The sequence below is a fragment of the Penicillium lagena genome (genome assembly GCF_028827675.1).
Source record: "Penicillium lagena strain IBT 129212 chromosome Unknown utg000003l_segment0_segment0, whole genome shotgun sequence".
In the NCBI taxonomy this organism is placed as follows: Eukaryota; Fungi; Ascomycota; class Eurotiomycetes; order Eurotiales; family Aspergillaceae; genus Penicillium; species Penicillium lagena.
In genome coordinates this window covers 1,011,871-1,032,750 of record NW_026623224.1, presented here as the reverse complement: position 1 = coordinate 1,032,750, position 20,880 = coordinate 1,011,871, and the positions used below count along the sequence as shown (strand labels likewise).

Sequence of the window (20,880 nt, the reverse complement as noted above, 5' to 3'; positions counted from 1 at the left end):
GGAGGGAGGGAAAAGAAAGGGACGAAGTGGGAAGGGAAAGAGAGAGAGAGAGGAAGAGGGAGGCAGGAAACAGACGGGGCAAAATCACGAGGTTCGGCCAATGAGTGCCAGTTAAGTGGGTTTGGCGTGGGTATTTTGGGGCAGGCCAGCGGGGGGTGGGTTAATGAGGATCAGGTCACTCACGACTCACTCTCCTGTAGGGACAAAACCCAAATCCCAAACGAATAGAAGAACGCGACCGAGGGGAATTGTGCTAGTAAATGATCGCTGAGGGAGTATAGGCCCGAGTGGACCTCGAGTGTACCGTACCGTATCACCGGTGCCTTTGCGATGATATCATCGGCGGTAATTAATACACGAGTTACTGAACTGACTGCATTCCAGCGCGCACTGCACGGCGCTGCAGCTGCCGTTGACCGCTGGACTCAACAGTTCTGGTACTGACTGGCCACTCCTACACGGCTCCCTCGACGACCTCCGATTCCCATACTAACTGTCACGCCCGAGAATAACATCATACGGTCCGCTGTCTGGTGACCCGCGTGATTTTCACAGGAACACTCGCCATTGGCTCCTGTCGGTCGGTCACCTGGTGTGTCACGAGACAGACAGCACCTGACTCGTTGGTGGCAAAGCCACTTCCGGAGGAGCTTGGACCACTATGTTCCTGATTCTGTCCTGCGATGTATGGATTGGGGATGCACCTGGCTCGAATCGTCCACCGTTGAGTAATTATTCTCGGGTTGCTCGGCCCACGGCTGCTCCACGCTGGACTCCGACGTCCTGGACTCGGGGTTTCTCATGCTGCTGTGAACTATACTTGATACGAATCCCTTTTGACCACGACTAACTAATTGCGACCACCACCCCCCCAGGGCTGGGGGTGGTGGTCGTGGTGTTGCCTGCTTGTCTTGGCAGCTCCCAGCCTCAGCCGATCGCTGTCAGTGTCCCGACTCGCCCTGATTGGAGCAGCCCTGGCCCCGCGAAGGATACGGTTCCCAGGGTCAGCGTGATTTCAAGGGCAAGAATCGACGGCCCTTTCCGTCGTGCACATGGCCCACGCCATCTTCTTCACCGGACATCGGGTGTGACATCCGCCCGGGCATGTCATTGCAGGTCCCGGATGCTACTACCGCGTGTAGATAACCCAAAGGATTGACTATTCACGGCATTGTATGTAATCAGAATCCCTCTTGCCAGACCTGGGCATGTCCTTTTAAGCTCGAGCCCTGTTTCATTCAGGATTATTTCTCCCGCACGGCCCAATTGTCCAATTGGATGGGATCTACCTCGTTCGCGACGATCCAAATCTAGGCGCGACGGATCTGCCTCGGGGCATGTCGAAGGAATTCCAGCCGCGCGGGATGATTTGCCTGTAGCTCATGATACGTGATGGCGGCCGAAAAATCCTTTACGATCCTTTCTTTTGTCCCTTGCTTGGGACCGATGTATGGCGCGGGATCTCACCGTTCTCGAAAAAAAGAAAGATTGTCCGAAACAAGGGCCGTGTTCCGTGAATCCCTCGGGGCATCGGATTTGCCAGGAAAGAATAATGTGGGCACCCCAATAAATACATCCGACGAGAATAATAATAATTAACTAGTTAATCACTCGTCTTGGAGTAGTAATCACTAAGCCAGATTATTCGAGGTGGGAGCTCGGACCCCTTTCTCAAGCAGCCAGTCCCGAGGTCAGCAATCAAAAAACCCGGGATCTAATTTTTTTCGCTCGTTTCATGGGCCCCGGAAATAGAGAGTTAATCACGGGGACAGAGGAAGCGAGTCGGCAATGATGTCAGGGTGGATGCCACCACATACTACATAATCCGCCGATTATCTCACGATCCAGGACCTGGGTCAGTAGTTTTTGCCGACAGACTTTGACCATTGATTAAGTGGGGAGGGGGGTGAACGGTTTGCCCCAGCGCTGGGATGTGCATAACTCAGGTGCCGGAAGTGGATGGAGCTGGGACTTTTGGTGGGCCTCGCATTGGTTGCTGCGAATGGGCCAAGCGGATCCGCTCTGACTGGACTACCCCGATCACCGCTTTGATAATACGACGGGCATTATTATCCGGCGGTACATCAGGTGACTGACTGGACGCCCAGTTCTTGAGGCATGCATGGCATAACTAGTGATACTCATGGTTCAAACCTGTTTTACATTGACCCGTCTATAATGTGACAACAAACCATACCCAGCACTCTCCATAGTCCCCATCCATGCATCTCATCTCATCCCTCACAATCCCACGGCAGAAACACGAAATGGGTAACAAGAAGACACCGGACCAAAAGATGGGGGGAACAAAAGACAAACGTAGATTCTATACAGGACAAAAAGGTGTGAATCTCCATGGCGCCAAACAGTTGCCGCCTGGAACCGGGTTTCCGAGCGGGATATACCGAGGGAAGAGAGACATCGGACAGCGAAGAGAACTACTAAAACAGGGGAAGTGAAGAGGTGATTAGGATCGGGAGAGTGATGGGAGGAAAGAGAACAGCTCGGTCCGGAACCGGAATGGCTTAGAACGGCGGCGGCTGGATGTTAGCAGCATCGGCCTTCTCCTGTTGCTCCATCAACTCCTCGCCAGCGATCTCGAGCGAGACCGCGAGGCCGACCTTGGCGGTTTGCTAAGAAAAATCATCAGTGTCTGCTTCAAGTTCATGGAAACAATGTGCTTACCTTGGCCTGGTCAATCTCACCAGCAAAGGTAAGAGAGATGGGCATGGCGATCCGCTTCTCCAGGAGACAGCTAACCTTGCCGGCACTATCGACCTGAGCGCGGAATGAGGAGGCCCGGAAGTCATACTTGGCACCAATGGCGGTGGTCCCGTCACGGCTGGGACCGCCCATCATGAGGGCAGCCGCATTGGGAGCGAACTGGAGGTTCATATCGACACCAGCCTCGACCCGCTCAGAGAGCTTGCGCCAGTACGTGGCGGCGAAGGTGCCCTGGGCCTGCAGTTGGGCGGTAGCAATCCAATCCTCACCCTTGTACTTGCCGCAGTAGGAAAGAGCAGTCTCTGGACGAGCGTTGAGACCCTGGCGCTGCCAGATTGCCTCGAAACCAAGAGCCAGGCTGGGGGTGACGGACTGCAGGTAGCTGCCCACGAAGATGCCGGTCAGACCACCTTCCAGGAAGGACGGGTTGAATGCCTTGAGAGATGCGGAGAAATCGGAACCGGTATAGTCGTTGTCAATCTGGAGCAGGCCTTGAGCGCCACCCTGCATGATCTGAGCGTTGGTCTTGGTGACCAACGACTGGTTCCAGCGCCAGTTGTAGACCGCAGCGAGAGAGCCGTCACTGCCGAAGTTGCCTTGCATGAAAACCTATTGCAGCAATATCCAGTTAGACCAGAAAATTCAATCAAATGAGAGAGTAAGATGGTTTACCTTGGGGCTGCCGTACATGGCGGAGAAAGCGTACGGTGGCAGATTTCCCGACGAGCCCATGGAGAAGGCGTGCGAGACGCGGAACAGGGGAGACATGCCGAACACCTTGGTCAGATCTGCTCGGAGACCCGAGAACATGAAGTTGGACAGCATGACCTCCTTCTGGACCTCCCGCGCGATGTTGTCCACGGTTCCGGGATTGGGCAGGTTGAGCAGCGCCCTTCGCTCGGCGAACGAGGTGTATGCATCCTTGATGGCCGCGGCGGCGGGGTTGTCGGTGACAAAGGAGAGAGATGATAGATCGGCCATTTTGATCGGAGGTGCTGATCGTCAATAATTGCTTGTTGTGTCGTCACGCGATGCCGGGGCACAGAGTCTGTCGAGACCTGCGGAGGAGAAGGGCTGCCAAAAAAAAAAGAGAAAAAGACAAGATTTGAGACCAGCCCGGACAGAGAGAGGAGCCTGGGACGAACGAACGTCTCAGATGAGCGGTAGAGATGTTGCGGAAAGAAGTATTCTGGGGGTAGGACACTTCAGGAGGGAACAAGGACTGTCGAGAAAAATCCCCGTCACCTGTTGTTTGGCGTCTTTGGCCGCTGCCGTCCGCCGGGTTTAGGTAAGCCAGCCGGGCGATCACGGGGCGACAGAGACGAATGAGCTGGAAGTAGATACACTAACGTCAACGCCTGCGCCCAGAAAGATTTTTTTTTTCTGGAGAGCCTGTTCATCCTGGCATCTATCACCTTGGGGATTCCACCTGTGCAGACAAAAGCCGAAGTCGGGCGGCGTAGTCCACCTCATACCGCCCCAACGCTCGTGCCTTGCTCTGCTTGCGACACCGAAACATCTCCCCGTCTGGATATCTGCCTCTTTGGCTGTGTTTTTTCTAACCATCTGAGCCGCTTTGCAGTCGTCACTGCGATCACTTGGTATTGCTAGCGATCCCTTCTTTTCCACACTTGGTGGGATCTACATCCAAGCATGGATACTCTTCTGTAAGTTGCTTCCTTCTCCCCCCAATGGACACGATATTCCGTTGCGTGCCACCCCCCCATGTGGTACAGAAAGACTAGACTATAACCTACCGATGGTCGACGTTACCCACTGGCAGACTATTTTCTTGGGAGATGCCAGTTGCTATTGCTATTCATGTGCCTTCGAGCTGACGTCAGGTAGCACGGCCGAGATTGTGGCCAACTCTCCTCAATTTCGGCGCAAGTCCTCCACCTTTGTCGATGCAATCCATGACTTGCCGGAGAAGGCCGAACTGGCACCAGCCCAGCTGTACAGCACAGAATCCGGCCGACTCTTCCATTCCGGACGCATTGTGATCATCACTGTCGGTTTGCCCGCGCGCGGGAAAACGTACGTCCATTCCCGCAACTATGAACATCGTCCAAGACGACTGATCCAGGACATTTTCGATAGACATATTTCCGTAGCTCTAGCCCGGTACCTTCGATGGTAAGTATATTGTGATTAATTATATTGCGGTCAGTGTGGCAGACACTATACTAACGGCCACGCTAGGCTTGGGGTCAAAACCAGAATCTTCCACCTGGGTGACTACCGTCGTGCCACAATCCCCTTTGGCGAGGATATGCCTGATGACTACTTTTTCGTCAACGGTAAGTGCTGCTTTGGTCCCTGCGGCTGGGTCATGGGATGGGTTACTGAGGCGGTTGCTAACAATATGCAGCGACTGCATCATCCGTTCTTCTGCGCCAGAAGATTGTGAGAAAATGTCGAGAAGACATCTATCACTTTTTGAATAATGAAAAGGGGCAAATTGCCATTTATGATGCCGTGAATCCGTTGGCCTCCGGGCGGCGCTCACTAGCGAAGGAATTTGCAAAGCATGACATCGAGGTAGACAGAAGCATTTACCTTTGTCTGCCTTTGTCTGGAACTAAACTGACACTTCATGGCAGACATTATTCATCGAGTCTTGGTGCGACGATGAACGCATTATCGAGGAAAACGTTCGCAGGGTGAAGATATCTTCTCCTGACGTGGGTACCGGCCTCAATATTGCTGAGAGCACGAACTGACTGTTTTAGTATGTTGGATGGAACTCTGAGGATGCTATCAAGCACTATCTGGCACGCATCTCCTCTCGAATCCCCCAGTTTCAGACCATGGAAGAAAAGGATTTGAATTACATCAAGGTATGCAAACCTAGTTGATTCTATCGATTGGCATACTCATTCGGCATAGATGATGAACGCAGGCGAGCGATTGATCGTGAACAACTGCAGCTTTGGGTATTTGTCCAACCGCATCGTGTTCTATCTTTTGAACCTCCACATCAAGTCACGACGGACTTACTTTGCGCGGGTAGGTGATTTTCCATGCATGGCTGGACACTTAAACTGACCTACATCCAGGCTGGTGTGTCAGTAGAGGCAGACTCTTATAAGGCAGATGTTTCTTTGTCCGAACAGGGAGAAGACTACGCCAAGAAAATGACCGAATGCCTACTCGCTCACAGAGAATTGGAGAAGCAGGCACTGCTCGATCGAGGCGAACCAGAGCCTGAGTTGAGACCATTGAAGGTCTGGACATCTACAAGACGCAGAACGGTCGAGACAGCACAGTACCTCTATGAGAATGGCTACAAAGTCCAGCAAAGGTCTCAGATGAGTCAACTAAAACCGGGAGTCTGCGAGAAAATGTCCGAGAAGCGGATCCGACAGGAATACCCGGATGAGGTTGCCAAACATGAACTGGACCCTTACCACCACCGGTATCCTCGTGCAGAAGTACGTAATTCTTAACCCATATATACTTTGTGCGATGTCTGACCGTCAATGTGTGCTAGTCATATCATGATCTCGCCGTTCGTCTGGAGCCCATCATCCTGGAGCTGGAGAGGGAGCAGAATGACTTACTTATCATTGCACACGAAAGCGTACTGAGAGTTTTGTACGGCTACTTGATGGCCTGCAACGCGGCAGACATTCCATTCTTAGAATTCCCCCGGGACGAGATCATTGAGGTAAATCGCATTTGAAAGTATGGTGAAGTCGTGGCTAACTCTGAGTTCCAGATCATTCCGGAAAGCTATCAGAACGAGGCGCAGAGGATCCACATTCCCGATCTGCCTGAAAGTATAGTGCCAGACTCCCCCGAGGACTTGAAGATTCCGGTACCCCCAAGCGGAATGATATCGCCTATTCAAGGACTGGGCAGCCCGCCGTCCGGCCTTGCAACTCCGGCGAGTGGACTCCGAACCCCCAGTGGACTTCGCACACCTCGTGAGCTCACACAGCAGCACGTCGAAGATGTCGTCTAGGTGGCTGTCTCCTAAGTTGTGTTGTGTCTAGTATCCCCGTCGCTTCGTTTCTTTTTCATCATATCATGTCCATGCCAGTATAATAATTTAGCCTCCATGTAGTGTCGAGACAAAAACAATATTATCTCCTTGCTGCAGCTCATACTTCTCCTCGCCTTCCAATTCCCAATCGGCGTCGTTGATAAGCACCAGAATGCCCGGCCGACTGTAGACGAAATTAGCTCTTTGAGTTATCCATGGATTCCCAATCCACATACACATTGTCCTCCATGATAAACATCTCTTTCCGCTGATCTTGCATGACATTATCGACCAAGTAACGAAGCAGATAGGCGATGTTTGGCCGGGTGCCGTCGTCTAAGCTAGCTGGTAGGGTGACGTTGTGCTTGCGCTCGTTGGAGAAAAGGAGCTCCAGTCCGCCACTGTACGTGAGTTAGAAAGTGTCTCTCATGAATCCACGGGGGGTTAGCCATACGTAAACTCAACGGCAATGGAGATACCCCCGTCTCCTGGTGCAGATTGAGCCATGGCGTAGAATAACTGGGATTATGTGCAGAGTTGAAGGAAAGTCGAGGGAAGACGAGGAGGGACTGGCGGGACAGCGAATTCTTATCGATAAGCCAGTTCTTTCATCCGCAAAAAAAGCGTCGGCTCTGTCTCTCTCCACAGCCCATTGCAACAACACAAACAAAATCCTGGCGGATCCGGGCCTGCGCAAGCCGTCATGGCATCTGTTGCGACCGAATACATCAGCGTTGGTGGCAATCGCCACCCTGCCGCCGCCGATTGGGATGTTGAGTCGGGTGTGCTCGCCTTCGGTGCCGACAACAACGTTGCTTTGTGGAACCCTCTAGTAAGTACACGGCGAGCTCATCATCGCCTGGGGATGCAGGTTCAGGGGCTGACATGTATTATTTTAGGAGCCTTCCCAGCGCGGGGTCTATTCCCTGCTTGTCGGTCATACCGACAAGGTCAGCGTGGTTAGATTTTACACATGCCCCTCCTCGGGCGCCAAACTTCTTCTAACCGGCTCTGTCGACCATACAATCCGGATATGGCGGTTGGACGGCCCCGGATCGCACAACTACATCTATGCACATACCCTCAGTGGACACACGGGATCCGTGAATGCGATTGGGGTGGCCGACGGTACGGACGTGATCGCGTCTGGAGCGGCCGATGGGACTGTTCGGCTCTGGCGAGTTAATGCGCAGGGAGAGGTAAATGGGGATCTGCTCGATACGATTATGATGAAGCCTCGGTTCTTCCCTCTGTCTCTCTCGCTGCGCGTACTCGAAAAGGACCAGGGCCGGCCCTTGGTTTTGGCAGTTGCGGGCACCACGACCACAGTGCAGATTTATGTTGCGGAATCATCTGTTGAAACACCCAGTTTCCAGCGGCGCGCTGTGCTTGCAGGTCACGAGGGCTGGATTAGATCTTTGTCGTTTACACGCGACTCGGGAAGCACTACCGGGGATCTCTTGCTCGCCTCTGCCAGCCAGGACAAGTATATCCGGCTTTGGCGCTTGCAACGGGGTGAAGCGTCTTTCTCTTCTATCATTGATGAAGCCGACCCTTTGCTAGGCGGCATGGAGCCCACCCTCTCCAACAAGGCTCATGAGTTTGAAGCTGCTGGGTCGAAATACTCTATCACATTCGAGGCTCTTCTTTTCGGGAACGAGGACTGGATTTACACAACTGCCTGGAACCCCGATCCAACGCGGTCACAGCTTCTTTCGGCTTCCGCTGATAACACCATAACCATCTGGGAACAGGATTCGGTTTCGGGTGTTTGGATGTCTCTTGAGAGAATGGGCGAGATCAGTGTGCAAAAGGGGTCAACTACGGCCACTGGTAGTGCTGGTGGATTCTGGATTGGGCTCTGGTCTCCGGATGGCAAGGAGGTAGTGAGTCTTGGCCGAACAGGAAGCTGGAGAGCCTGGAGATATGATGCCGATGCAGACATCTGGGTGCAGAAGTTTGGCATTTCAGGCCATATACGTTCAGCCAACGGTGTTCAATGGGAGCCTACCGGTGGCTATCTTCTGTCAACCAGTGCGGACCAAACCACTCGTCTCCATGCGCAATGGATTCGTGAGAACCAGTCGTCGTGGCATGAGTTCTCTCGCCCGCAGATTCATGGGTACGATCTGAACTGCGTCGACACGTTAGGGCCTGCACAATTTGTTTCGGGCGCCGACGAAAAACTGCTTCGCGTGTTCAACGAGCCGAAACAGATTGCTCAATTGCTCGAGACCCTCACCGGATTCCGGCAATCCATTGAAGCTGACATGCCGGACACAGCCGAGATTCCGGTCTTGGGTCTCTCCAACAAGGCTCTTGGAGACGAGGCTCCAGTCCAAGAAGAGGAAACTGGTGACCAAGCAACTAAAACGGCCCCGTCCACAGCACCATTGATCATGGACTACCCTCCACTGGAAGATCAATTGGCTCGGTACACATTGTGGCCAGAACACGAGAAGCTTTATGGCCACGGCTATGAAATTTCCGCGGTGGCTGTCAGTCATGACCGAACTCTTATTGCTACCGCTTGCAAGGCGAGCTCAGTCGACCACGCCGTGATTCGTCTGTACGATACGTCGGACTGGCACGAGATCAAACCTTCACTGGCTGCTCACGCATTGACTATTACGGACCTCGCATTCTCCCGGGATGACCGCTACCTTCTCAGTGTTGGGCGAGATCGACAGTGGGCTGTATTCCAACGGAGTGAACAGGAACCGAACACTTTCACTGTCTGCACTTCGAACCCGAAAGGTCACTCTCGAATGATCCTGGGAGCAGCCTGGGCACCGTATGCGAAGACTCCGGTCTTCGCTACTGCTGGGCGAGACAAATCAGTCAAGATCTGGGAGAGAACCGATGATACGTTCAGTTGCAAGTCGACTGTGGCTGTGACGTCCGCAGTCAGTGCAATTTCTTTCTTGCCCGTTATCTACAAGGACACATTCGTGTTCGCAGTGGGCGAAGATAATGGAACGATATCCATCCACTGCGTTGCGAGCGACAGTCTGGAATGTCGACACATCGTAACTGTTGCTCAGAATCTATCGCCTTCGAAGACAATCACCTCATTATCATGGCGGCCAGTGCCTGTGGAGGGAGTTGACGGTAGGAGTACGTTTGAGCTTGCAGTGGCAAGTGAAGATACCTCTGCCAGGATATATAGTATCTCGAACATGTTGTCATGAGATATCGATATATACAAAAACGAATGATGATGGTTGAAAAGGCAAACCAACTCCTGCAAATGTTGAATCGACCCACCCGAGAGGTCTAGATGCCCATCCCTGACCATAAAACAGAACCCGCCATATGCCATGTGGTTGAACCCAGTAATTGTTGAAACGGCATAACGTGTTAAAGACTCCTCGCTCAGCAAACAAAAGACAAAAAGAAAATGATACTTTCTCTTAATCGTGCTTCTCTAAGCCGTAACCACCAACCCCCTCGAGGGATTGATAGGTCTTTGCCTCATTACCGCGGCCATTCCGGGGTCCTCTCGTTTGGAGATCCTCCTTGAGCCACTTGAGTACCAGCTCACCCAGCCGGCTGTTCTCTGATGTCCACTGCGGCACCTGATCATGGAACTGCTCCACGGGACCACACGCCTTAACCTTACCCAGGTGCATGTGCACTAGATGCGTAGGCCATTGGGCGAGATTGTCCAGGATATGCGTAGCATAAACAATAGTACAAGGACGAGACGCGGTCTCGCGCTTCAAAAAAGGCGAGGAAGTTGCTTCGAGACAGCAAGTCTAGGTCGACGGTGATCTCGTCAAGAAGGAGAACCCGCCAGGGCCGCAGCAATCCCATTGCCAGCTGGACACGGCGCCGTTCGCCGTCGGAGACGGCATGCATGCGCCAGCGGAGGTCAATGTCGAGGATTTCGACCAGTTCATCCCGTCGCTCCGGGTAGGCGTTGCCACCGACCGATGCTAGAAGCGTCGGCACGTCAATGTCCGTGCGGACGATACTGTTGAGCACCCACTCCACACCCAGGTAGGTGACGCCCTCAAGACCGTGCGTGAAGGGGTCGTTACCGCCCACGGAGACTGTGTTGGAGGGCGCGAGACGCTTTCCCGACACCAGGCGGAGGAGCGTGGTCTTGCCAGCGCCATTTGCTGTGCGAATAGGTTAGCTCTTTGCCAATGTTATCGAACGATGTGGCGATTACCGCCAATGAGCAAAGTCCGGCTCCCAGCGGGCAGATCCAGAGTTACGTTTTCCAGACCATCCGAGCCATCCTGGAATTTGTAGGAGAGGTCTTTGACCTCAATTGAGGGTTTGTTCTCGGTTTCGGCCATTGTTGAGGGTGGATGAAGGAAAGTGAGTCAGAGAAAAGGGACGGGGAGGCAGATGAGATAAAGCCGATAGGGAGCTGCGATAACCGATAATAACCAACCCTCGTTTTCTCTCTTTTCTTCCCCTTCGCTACACAGGGACAAGATGCGCAAGTCATCCCTATGCTCTCGGCCCTGCGATTATTTACCAGACAGCGCGCAATGGATCCGCTCATAGCTGTGGTCGGGGCAACGGGCACGGGCAAGTCCAAGGTAAAACGGGACCATTTTTTCCCACATAACCAAGCGATTGATTCCTGACGGATACAGGCAGCTCGCCGTGGACTTGGCCTCTCGATTCAACGGTGAAATCATCAATGGAGACGCGATGCAGATGTACCGCGGCTTGCCCATCATCACCAACCAGATCCCTACCGAGGAGCGAAATGGCATTCCACACCACCTGATTAGCTGTGTCGACCTGGATACCGAGGCGTGGCGGATTGGGACATTCAAAAAGGAGGCACTCCGATTAATTCAGGACATTCGTTTGCGCGGCAAACTTCCCATCCTCGTCGGCGGCACCCACTATTATACTCAGGCGGTGTTGTTCAAGGAGCAGCTGGTGGACAGGGAGAAGACGGAGGAAGGAGAAGAAGAGGAAGAGAAAGCAGAGGAGCCATCAACTACAGACCTGTCATCCACTTCCGCAAAATGGCCCATCCTCGACGCGTCCCCGGAAATTCAACTACAGAAACTCCGGGAGGTCGATCCTGTCATGGCTGGGCGATGGCATCCGAAGGATACGCGCAAGATCCGGCGGTCATTGGAGATTTATTTTCAGACGGGACGACCGGCTTCTGAGATTTATGCGGAGCAGAAACTCATGAAGAAGCAAGCAGTCATGAAAGATGAAGGACTATTACGGTTCGAGAACACTCTCATTTTCTGGGTTCATGCGGAGAAGGAAGTCCTCAATGCGCGCCTGGATGCGCGCGTCGATGATATGGTCAAGCAGGGCTTGATGTCCGAGGCCCAAAAAATGTCTGATTATCTCCAGGATAAAGAATCACAAGGCATCACGATCGACCAGACACGGGGAGTCTGGGTATCGATCGGATTTAAGGAACTGGCACCTTACTTCGCGGCTCTCCGCCAACCAGATGCAAGCGAAAAGGACCTGGAACACACAAAACAGTCCTGTATCGAATTCATCCGAATTGCCACTCGCCAGTACGGTGTATCACAAATCAAATGGATCCGAAACAAGCTCTGGCGCGCGCTCTCTGAAGCCGGCGTGATGCATCGTCTCTACATTCTGGATAGCAGCGATGTCAGCGAGTGGGAGAAATGCGTTGCCCAACCATCGGAGAACATTGTCCAATCAATGCTCGACAACCAGCCTACCCCGGATCCCAAATCACTGTCAGAGCTAGCGAGCACTGTGCTCGGAGCTAGGGAGGAACAGATGCGAGCAAAAGATACTGATGAACCTATAAAGTGCTTCACCTGTGATGTGTGTCGCAAGACTATGACTGGAGAAGAGCAGTGGCAGATTCACTTGCGCGGTCATGGACATAAGAGGGCTCTTAAGGCTGCGGCAAAAAGAGCTGAACGGGATGCGTATTTGCGGCGACGCGAAGAAGAGGAGCAGGCCCAAAGTGGGGATCCTGATGTAAAAGAAAATGTTCATTGAATATGATATTCCCCTTCCAGGACATCTCTACTGTCTGATAAGGCTGTTCCATAATTCCACAAGAATAGAACCCTTCCGCTAGATTGACAGAGAGGAGCGTATATCTACATGTAGATAGACAAATGGGAAATCAGATATTATGGCTGTCAAGTCATGAGTGCAAATCAAATGACAAGCGAAAGAAACACAGGAAAAGGAAAGAGTGATACACTGACAAGAAGAAGTCCAGCAAGAGATAGGGACAGAGATTGAAATAGAACTCAGATCAACAGACATAAAAGGAAGTAGATGCCCGAGATTTCCAGAATGTCCATAAGACAAGTGGAGTGAGTCAATTCCAACCAGCCTCACCCCAGGTCCGGGATCTATAGATTTCCTGCGCCCGGACAAAATCATGTCGACTATTCTTAGGGTGATTGATCACTCCTTGTATGTTCTTGTTGTGATCAGTGATCGTGCGGGTAAATTCAGGCGAGACAATGGCCATTGTTCTGGGGTCTCTAGCCGTGCCCCTGGTGTTCTGTGTTTGGTATGGGTATTGCATGGTGGGAAACTCGACATATCTTCCATATGGTAGAATTCCTTCTCTGTTTTGGAAGTGTTTCGGTCGCCTGTTATTCCTGCTGGCCCAGGTCCGGCCGGTTATATCAGCACCAGGCTGGTGAAGAAGGCGTTCAACACTGGGTCGCGTGCGAATGTGATGGGGACCCTGTACAGAGCCCGCTTGGAAAGTACCTTTGCCCGGCCGAGCGACATTATAGCCCTGAATATGTATGAGTATTTGAGTTATATCTTTATAGAATCGATACTGACCATCACTGTTCGTGGATCCATGGGTCGTGCGACTGAAGCTGGCTCTGTCTGTGTCCGATCTGTGGTTGGCCACTGCGCATTGACTTGCTTGAAACGTGGGTCGTTAATAACATTATATGATGCTGCTTGACGAGGGTGGCTCGGCCGTGGGGGTTCTGGCTCGCGATGCCGATGAGAAAAGGAAAAGAATCCCATAATGATGAACCCGGAGATTTTGTAAATCAAGCAGACAATAAAAATGGATATAGACGATACAATAGCCAACTTTTATAGCCTTTTTCTACTTTACATACTAAAAACAGCTGTTATGGTGGGCGAACCCAGAATAAACATGGAAATTAAGATGCGGAATAACCGCGCAGTTTCCATTGAGAATTGGCTACTCCTATCCTATTATCTCGAGGATTGCCATGGTATCTTGAAACAAAGGCGACCGGGCTCTGTTTCAAATATTAGACGCTTGACGATAGCGGTTAATGACTGCATATTGTAGGTCCCATAACCAAAAACTAGGGGTGAATATCGCCGATCTTGTGTGGGTTGCCGCCGCCATGACTGGGCCGGCGCTTAAACTAATGATAGTCGATTGATTCGATCTTATTTTATCGTTGCTCTCCGCCCTCCGCAACCTTGAACCTCCAACTTTCTTAACCCTGACCTCGATACCTTCCACTTCCTAGATTCATCATGTCCGCCCTCAAACTCAAACTCGAGCCCGATGCTTTTGGAAGGCCTACCGATCAGCCTAGTGAAACCAAAGAGGCTGGCTTCGTACAAACCTACAACGTTTTCCAAATCTTCAACGAGTACCTCCAACCGGACACAAAAACATCTCATGATTCAGCAGTTAAGTCACTCCTCGCTCTTGTACCCAAAGTCGACAACGAGCAAGAGGTTATCACGATCATCAACGTCGTTCTGGAACTTGCAGAGCAGATACCATATTATCATCCATCACATATCAAGCTGGCTCGCATTATGGAGCAGTTTACTAGCCACACTAGGTTCACCTGGATGCTACCTGACGATGTCTGTTTTCAACTACTTCTGGGTTCTTTAACGAAGCTGACAGGGCAATCACAGGAGTTTACAATCGTCGAGTATTACATATTGGAAGTTGGGGACTTTTACAATCTTGGTTTGTCGATTCATAACCATTTCAATAAGACGAACGTATCTGAACAGCCAGTAAACAGGTCCATCCGAAGAAGATCCTCAAACCTGGCCGAACTTCAATGCCTTCCTTGCTCATGCACAATCAAGACGTGTTGGGGCCAACGAGCCATATTATGCCGATGAGACTTTGCGTAGCACATTTGAAAGAGGCTGTGATACCGTGAATTTCAAGGGCATCTCCACATTCGAGGGTGAGCGAGATCAGCAGATCATTGCTGCAGCCCAGTACATTCTCTGGGATGGACAAAACCTGTTCAAGCGGTGTCTCTGCCCGGACCTCGCAGAAATGGGAGACCGCCGGATAAGGGACTCAGGAGGCAGTCGGTTGGTGTTTGGATTGGGAAGGTGGCGGGGGTGGAAGAACGGATTCAAGAAGAACGCAGAGGAAGAAAACGGGATGGGCGAAGAATGTCGGAAGGTGTGTGCAAAGACAGCGGCTCTGATGGAGACAATTGAGGCGAGCATGAGGTTTTAGTTTATTTCTGTTGTTATATCATTTGGATCTTGAGGGATAGTTTAATAACAATGAGAAGAGATCAAAGTGGGAGTCCTTTTGAGGAAATTCGAGCGTTATTATCAGCCACAATGCAGAGGATATTGTTAGGTTGAAAAGTGCAATATAAGAACGAAGTAAGACCGAAGGCACTAGGTGGATAAGGCATCGACACATGAGGATACAGTGCATGCCCTGATTAGGCAACTGTCTCACAGTATACCCGAGGGGAAGAAACGAAAGATGGACTCTGCCGAGATGGACGAGATGCCCGACCAAGCCACCATGATGAACTTTGCTCTGCCGAAGGTCAATCACCAAGGCGTGCGCCCCCACGACGACGACATCGACATGTGGTACTCGTCATTCACCAATGATTCGTGTGCCTGGGACGACTTGGCTGTGGCGGAGACGCAGAAATTAGGGCTCTTCGGATTCGCGAGGCCGTCGACTGAGACTGTCGCCGATTGGGACGGCGCCTGCTCCTGCGTCGGGAGCGTGACTTGTGCACTCAGAAACGGAACTCTGTTCGGAGCTCTGTTTGGGAGGGCGATGATGAAGATCTGCACAAGAAGATTCGGGGAATGATCAGATCGACTAGGCTCGTTGCTTTTGTGGTTCTCCTTGCGGTGGATTATGATGCCATGTTCTGGCGCGTGGTTGTTACATCCTCATGAGACTGAGGGAAGAGAATGAAGGGAATGAGATCAAATTTCACAATCATTGCCAGTATTATTAGCCCAAGGACGTATTGTACGAGGTAATTTAGCCATCATTAATCTCTAATACTCTGGAATCATAAACCACCCAGTAAACAGGACCGCTATGGAGAGGTCTTAAACTTGACGTCCAGTTGGACCCCATCACAACCATCGGGAAGACCACCGCCAACACTCTTATCGACATAGTGAAGACCCGGAAGACTGCCAATGCTCCGATCCTCGCAGACTTAAATTACCCAGTTAGTACCTCCCTCATAGTTATACAAAATAAACACCCAGACATACCTAGCCATCCACCGAACTCATTGTTCGTTGTAGTCAGAGCACTCCCATTGGCCAACCCAAACCCGGAGCTCCCAGACGATTGCGCCACGCTCACCACAACACTACCACTGGCATTGCTCCCCGAGACCAAGGCCAAGTTCCAAGGAGCCTCATCCTGGGCCTCAAAGCGCACAGTATCGTTATCCAGATAAAAAGTACCCGCGTTTGCTGGATCCCGAAAAACGGCGTTGCTGTTCAACGGACCGCTCGACTGCGTGGACAGGTAGAGGCCGTTGTGACTGTCGTTCGAGGCCGTAACCAGATTGAAGAGCATCTGGTCCGGAACCGCGGTGACGGTTGTGACGAGGAGGGCAAAGCTGGGGAGAAGCTTCATTGTAGAGGAAGGAGAAGAGAGTTGGACAAAAATTCCAGGACTAGGGGAATGGCGGTTGTATTCCAAATGCCAGTGGGTTAAAGAGTGACGCCGTCGATTGAACAGCTGGCCAGGCAGACCATGGAAACACTCGCAGCTTACCGATATAGATGTTGATCTAGATCCACCGTAGTTGATTGGCTCCGGCTAACGAGTGGAGGCTAGCTCGACAGCCGTCGACAGCCATCGACAGCCATTTGCGATTCTTCCTTCTCGTTCCCCAAAGTACCGCTGGAGAGTTGCATTCTAGACCGTTAAGATGACCAACGAGCCTCTCTGGAAGAGAATTATTGCCCAAAAACGCCGGATCAGAAACCAGTTGCTCGCGCCGTACCTGGTGGACGATGTGGATAGCCGATTGCCCCGCGCTGACCGGGTGGACGAGCGAAGTCGGCTCGACCAGGAACCGAAAATCCAGACAATCACGGACATCGACAACATTGCAGTGCTGCTGGACCGCCTGAGAAAGAGTGAATTCACGGCCGAGGCAGTCGCCCAGGCCTATATCAAGCGGTAGGGAACTGTGTTACCCAATCATTAAACAAGACTGACAATGTGTACAGCGCAGTGGTGGTTCATCAACTCGTGAGTACTTGAATACTGAAATATTTAAGCCAGCTAACGTATAATATCAGACCAATTGCCTCACGGAAGTGATGTTTGAAGACGCACTAGAACAAGCTAGACAACTCGACGCAGAATTCCAAGCAACCGGCAAGCTGAAAGGTCCTCTGCATGGAATACCCGTCACGGTTAAAGACCAGTTCAACGTGAAAGGCGTGGACACGACGCTCGGATATGTCGGCAGATCATTTGATCCTGCGAATGAAGATGCCGTCCTCGTTCAACTGCTCAAAAATATGGGCGCTGTCATCATAGCCAAGTCGAACCTGCCGCAGAGTATCATGGTGCGTGGGGAACCCCAACCAAAGGATACTAGCACTGACTCATATGCAGTGGGCTGAAACAGAGAATCCTCTCTGGGGCCTTACGACGAATCCCCGGAATCCGGAATTCACACCTGGCGGCTCGACCGGCGGCGAGAGCGCATTGCTCGCGTTGCATGGCTCACTGGTTGGCTTCGGTACTGATATTGGAGGAAGTACTCGCATCCCACAAGCTACGGTTGGATTATACGGCTTCAAGCCGAGTGTGAGTCTCATTGTTAAATCACAAAATGCACATCCTGACGAAGCCCACAGAGTGGCAGACTCCCCCTATTACGGAGTACCCGTGTCGACTGAAGGCCAGGAACACGTTCCATCCTCCGTTGGATCACAGGCCCGAGACCTCTCGTCTATCTGCTACATCAGCCGTCTGCTAGCAGATGCCCGGCCCTGGGACCTGGATCCGCGATGTGTGCCATTGCCATGGAACGAACATGAATTCCGGGAGATACAATCACGGCCACTAGTCATCGGGCTCATCCTCGATGACGGCGTTGTCAGAGTCCATCCCCCCATAGCGAGGGCACTGGACGAACTATCCACGGCACTGAGGAACTACGGCTTTGAACTCGTGACATGGGATACATCAGACCACCACGAATACATTGAGCTGATGGATTTGTATTATACCGTGGACGGGGCCGAGGATATCCGGCACGATATTAGCCAGGCATCCGAGCCCATGATCCCTCACGTCCAGCAACTGGTGAATCGCGGCAAGGCCGTTTCGGTGTGGGAGTATTGGCAGTTGAACAAGCGCAAGGTCAAGTTGCAGAAGCAATACCTTGATAAATGGAACAGCGTCCGGTCTCCCTCGGGCCAGAAAGTTGATGTCCTTCTCAGTCCGGCTTTGCCGCACACGAGTGTTCCGCATCGCAAGATTCGGTGGGTGGGATATACCAAGATTTGGAATCTGCTGGATTACTCTGCTATCACGTTCCCCGTGGATTTTGTGAGAGCTGAGCAGGACTGCCTGCCTTCCGACTCCGTGCCTTATAAACCAAGGAACGCACTGGATGAGTGGAATTGGGGTCTTTATGATGTAGAGCAGGTGGATGGGTATCCCGTGAATTTGCAGGTTATCGGCAAGAAGCTCGAGGAGGAGAAGGTGCTGGGGGCTACTACTATCATTGAAAAGATCTGGAAGGACCATGTTGCGAAGAGCGGTAGATAGCTTTTGATATTGTTAAGACGTAACTTCATTCACATACACCAATGAACGCCAGGGGAATACATATGCAACGAGAATAGCAATAAATCAAGCCTTCGGAGGTTCAAAGAGCTCGGGCTTCATGTTGATCTTGCAGAGTTTGGCTACACAGCCGCTCAGCTGGAGCAGCGACTGCACACCATCTAGGATGCGCATGTGGGTGAAGCCAATCTCGCGGATGAACTCTAGCTTGGAGTGCTCTGAGAGGGTGGGAATGGTCTTGGTGACGCGGAACATGGTGCTAATGATGTCGTGGGAGGAATACCCCAGGTTCCTGTGAAGGTGTCAAAAAATATCCACAAACAGCGGAGAGATGCGCGTCCACTTACCACAGCTCATTCAATGTCTCCAGCGCCACATCGACTTTGCCCTCCCAGCAGGCCTTGAGCATAGCCTGCACCTTGACCGGGTGCGGGCTGTCGACCACGCGAAACACATTGTCTCCACTGACGAACCCAAAGCCAGACCAGGTACTCTGCAGGTTATTGATGGCCTGGCGCATATCACCCTCCGCGCTGAAGACCAGGGCCGCAATTCCGTCCTCAGAGTGCTCGATCTTCTCCGCTTCGCAGATTTGCATGAGACGCTTGACGACTTGTGCGTCCGTCAGTCGCGCATACCGGAGGATAGCACAGCGCGACTGAATAGGCTCGATGATCTTGTTGGACTGGTTGCAGGCAAAAGCGAATCGGGTAGTCGACGAGTAGATTTCCATTGTACGGCGCAGAGCCTGCTGCGCACCGGGCGTCATACTTTACGATCCATTATTAGCGAACATGAGATCAGATCTTGCTGAACGACCCTTACCTATCAGCCTCATCCAGGATGACCACCTTATGCTTCCCCGGCGGAAGCGTCACTTTCTTCTGTGCGAAGCCCTTGATCCGATTGCGGACCACATCAATACCTCTCTCGTCACTGGCATTCAACTCCAGAACTGCCTCCTTGTACGCATCGCCTAGCAATTGTCTCGCCAGACACAGGACCGAGGTGGTCTTTCCAATACCAGGCATGCCGGAGATAATAACGTGCGGCATATTGCCATCTTTGGCGATGATTTTGAGGCGCTCGACGGTCTCGGTGTTGCCAACAATGTCGTCGAGGAAGATAGGACGGTACTTTTCCACCCTGTGGAGGAAGTTAGAACTGGCCAACCCCCAAAAAGAGACGAGAATACTGACCAGGGGAGTTCGTAGTCTGGCGGAGCTCCTGCTGTTGAAGCCTTGACGCCATTGCGGGCGGCACTGGATGAGGACTCAGCTTGCACCATGGTTGTTTGTGGGAGGGCAAGACGATCAAGTGGAACGCGAAAGGAAAGAACAGGAAACGCGTCGTCGATAAGCCGCTTATCACCCAACTTCCACGCTACACCTACACACCGTCACCTCCTGTTATTCCTATTCTTAACTCCCTTTCCACACTCTTTACTCCTGACTTAGCGATGGCACCCTCCTCTGTTCGCCGCAACATCTTCCAACACAACCTCAGCCGCCGTCCAGCCTCTGCTGGTCCACCCAATGGCGCACTGACCGCGGCCAGCACCAGCAGCGGTCTCGCAAACCGCCCCTCGCACCGACTCAAGCCCACGACGTCGGACTCGGGGTCCTCGACGCGCAGTGTGAAGAGCACCGAAAACAAGGAGATTGTGGTCCGCGACAAGAACGGTGGCTACAAGCTTGATACCCCCGCGTTGCCGCAGCCGTTGGTTGGGGAGGATGGCGAGGAACTGGGGGACCTGGACGCCGATGGAGATGGAGCAGCGGGGTTTGATTCGTCAGAGCTGTCCGGAAGAGACAAAGAGAGTGTGTTTCTTTCTGGTGTTTTGTTCGGGAGAGACATTCGACTAATACAGACAAGAGTTCGAGGCCGCGCTGGTGGAAATGATGATTCGCCATCGCAATAGACAGTCTAGCGATGAACCGGACGGTGAGTAATACGCCCCTTGGTTGATTGGAATGGATGGGTTTCTAACTGAGTTGGAACCAGAGATTTTGAATATTGTCCATCACAGCCTGCGCAAGAAAGTGGCGTCCATCGACGAGGACAATTGGATGTTCGAGCCCGAAAATGACGTCCGTCTATGATATTGTCTCTTGCATGGATTTCATTTCATTACAACTATGGACGGGAA

The 20,880-nt window shown here is 52.1% G+C and overlaps 13 protein-coding genes across 13 annotated transcripts; 7 read left to right on the top strand and 6 right to left on the bottom strand.

The window, feature by feature from the left end:
• Positions 1–179: 179 nt before the first annotated feature.
• On the bottom strand, positions 180–803 carry N7510_005568 (uncharacterized protein; the record flags this gene model as incomplete). Its single annotated transcript, XM_056977494.1, has 2 exons — positions 180–419; positions 705–803. The coding sequence occupies 2 exons, from the start codon at positions 801–803 to the stop codon at positions 180–182; spliced, it is 339 nt and encodes a 112-aa protein (XP_056833526.1).
• Positions 804–2,525: 1,722 nt separating this feature from the next.
• tom40 (TOM complex pore protein TOM40) lies at positions 2,526–3,705 on the bottom strand (the record flags this gene model as incomplete). Its single annotated transcript, XM_056977493.1, has 3 exons — positions 2,526–2,633; positions 2,686–3,333; positions 3,397–3,705. The coding sequence occupies 3 exons, from the start codon at positions 3,703–3,705 to the stop codon at positions 2,526–2,528; spliced, it is 1,065 nt and encodes a 354-aa protein (XP_056833525.1).
• A 672-nt stretch (positions 3,706–4,377) lies between these two features.
• Positions 4,378–6,691, top strand: N7510_005566 (bifunctional fructose-2,6-bisphosphate 2-phosphatase/6-phosphofructo-2-kinase; the record flags this gene model as incomplete). The annotated part of the gene is made up of 10 exons (XM_056977492.1): positions 4,378–4,391; positions 4,573–4,860; positions 4,927–5,024; positions 5,096–5,265; positions 5,328–5,408; positions 5,457–5,564; positions 5,614–5,733; positions 5,784–6,158; positions 6,218–6,394; positions 6,446–6,691. The coding sequence occupies 10 exons, from the start codon at positions 4,378–4,380 to the stop codon at positions 6,689–6,691; spliced, it is 1,677 nt and encodes a 558-aa protein (XP_056833524.1).
• Positions 6,692–6,778: 87 nt separating this feature from the next.
• On the bottom strand, positions 6,779–7,219 carry N7510_005565 (ubiquitin-related modifier 1; the record flags this gene model as incomplete). Its single annotated transcript, XM_056977491.1, has 3 exons — positions 6,779–6,896; positions 6,949–7,113; positions 7,167–7,219. 3 exons carry the CDS (start codon positions 7,217–7,219, stop codon positions 6,779–6,781), a joined length of 336 nt encoding a protein of 111 aa, XP_056833523.1.
• Positions 7,220–7,415: 196 nt separating this feature from the next.
• On the top strand, positions 7,416–9,903 carry N7510_005564 (Elongator subunit ELP2; the record flags this gene model as incomplete). The annotated part of the gene is made up of 2 exons (XM_056977490.1): positions 7,416–7,544; positions 7,612–9,903. 2 exons carry the CDS (start codon positions 7,416–7,418, stop codon positions 9,901–9,903), a joined length of 2,421 nt encoding a protein of 806 aa, XP_056833522.1.
• Positions 9,904–10,125: 222 nt separating this feature from the next.
• N7510_005563 (putative ABC transporter) lies at positions 10,126–11,019 on the bottom strand (the record flags this gene model as incomplete). The annotated part of the gene is given in 3 exon segments (XM_056977489.1): positions 10,126–10,470; positions 10,481–10,836; positions 10,890–11,019. The coding sequence occupies 3 exon segments, from the start codon at positions 11,017–11,019 to the stop codon at positions 10,126–10,128; spliced, it is 831 nt and encodes a 276-aa protein (XP_056833521.1).
• A 364-nt stretch (positions 11,020–11,383) lies between these two features.
• Positions 11,384–12,691, top strand: N7510_005562 (tRNA dimethylallyltransferase; the record flags this gene model as incomplete). Its single annotated transcript, XM_056977488.1, has 1 exon — positions 11,384–12,691. One exon carries the CDS (start codon positions 11,384–11,386, stop codon positions 12,689–12,691), a length of 1,308 nt encoding a protein of 435 aa, XP_056833520.1.
• A 1,500-nt stretch (positions 12,692–14,191) lies between these two features.
• N7510_005561 (DUF3632 domain-containing protein) lies at positions 14,192–15,155 on the top strand (the record flags this gene model as incomplete). The annotated part of the gene is made up of 2 exons (XM_056977487.1): positions 14,192–14,537; positions 14,701–15,155. 2 exons carry the CDS (start codon positions 14,192–14,194, stop codon positions 15,153–15,155), a joined length of 801 nt encoding a protein of 266 aa, XP_056833519.1.
• Positions 15,156–15,416: 261 nt separating this feature from the next.
• Positions 15,417–15,761, top strand: N7510_005560 (uncharacterized protein; the record flags this gene model as incomplete). The annotated part of the gene is made up of 1 exon (XM_056977486.1): positions 15,417–15,761. One exon carries the CDS (start codon positions 15,417–15,419, stop codon positions 15,759–15,761), a length of 345 nt encoding a protein of 114 aa, XP_056833518.1.
• Positions 15,762–15,996: 235 nt separating this feature from the next.
• On the bottom strand, positions 15,997–16,553 carry N7510_005559 (uncharacterized protein; the record flags this gene model as incomplete). The annotated part of the gene is made up of 2 exons (XM_056977485.1): positions 15,997–16,121; positions 16,181–16,553. 2 exons carry the CDS (start codon positions 16,551–16,553, stop codon positions 15,997–15,999), a joined length of 498 nt encoding a protein of 165 aa, XP_056833517.1.
• A 298-nt stretch (positions 16,554–16,851) lies between these two features.
• N7510_005558 (uncharacterized protein) lies at positions 16,852–18,713 on the top strand (the record flags this gene model as incomplete). Its single annotated transcript, XM_056977484.1, has 4 exons — positions 16,852–17,105; positions 17,156–17,177; positions 17,228–17,500; positions 17,550–18,713. 4 exons carry the CDS (start codon positions 16,852–16,854, stop codon positions 18,711–18,713), a joined length of 1,713 nt encoding a protein of 570 aa, XP_056833516.1.
• An 84-nt stretch (positions 18,714–18,797) lies between these two features.
• N7510_005557 (replication factor C subunit 4) lies at positions 18,798–20,019 on the bottom strand (the record flags this gene model as incomplete). Its single annotated transcript, XM_056977483.1, has 4 exons — positions 18,798–19,023; positions 19,079–19,501; positions 19,557–19,877; positions 19,931–20,019. 4 exons carry the CDS (start codon positions 20,017–20,019, stop codon positions 18,798–18,800), a joined length of 1,059 nt encoding a protein of 352 aa, XP_056833515.1.
• A 171-nt stretch (positions 20,020–20,190) lies between these two features.
• N7510_005556 (uncharacterized protein) lies at positions 20,191–20,833 on the top strand (the record flags this gene model as incomplete). Its single annotated transcript, XM_056977482.1, has 3 exons — positions 20,191–20,551; positions 20,607–20,675; positions 20,736–20,833. 3 exons carry the CDS (start codon positions 20,191–20,193, stop codon positions 20,831–20,833), a joined length of 528 nt encoding a protein of 175 aa, XP_056833514.1.
• Between the last annotated feature and the right edge of the window lie 47 nt (positions 20,834–20,880).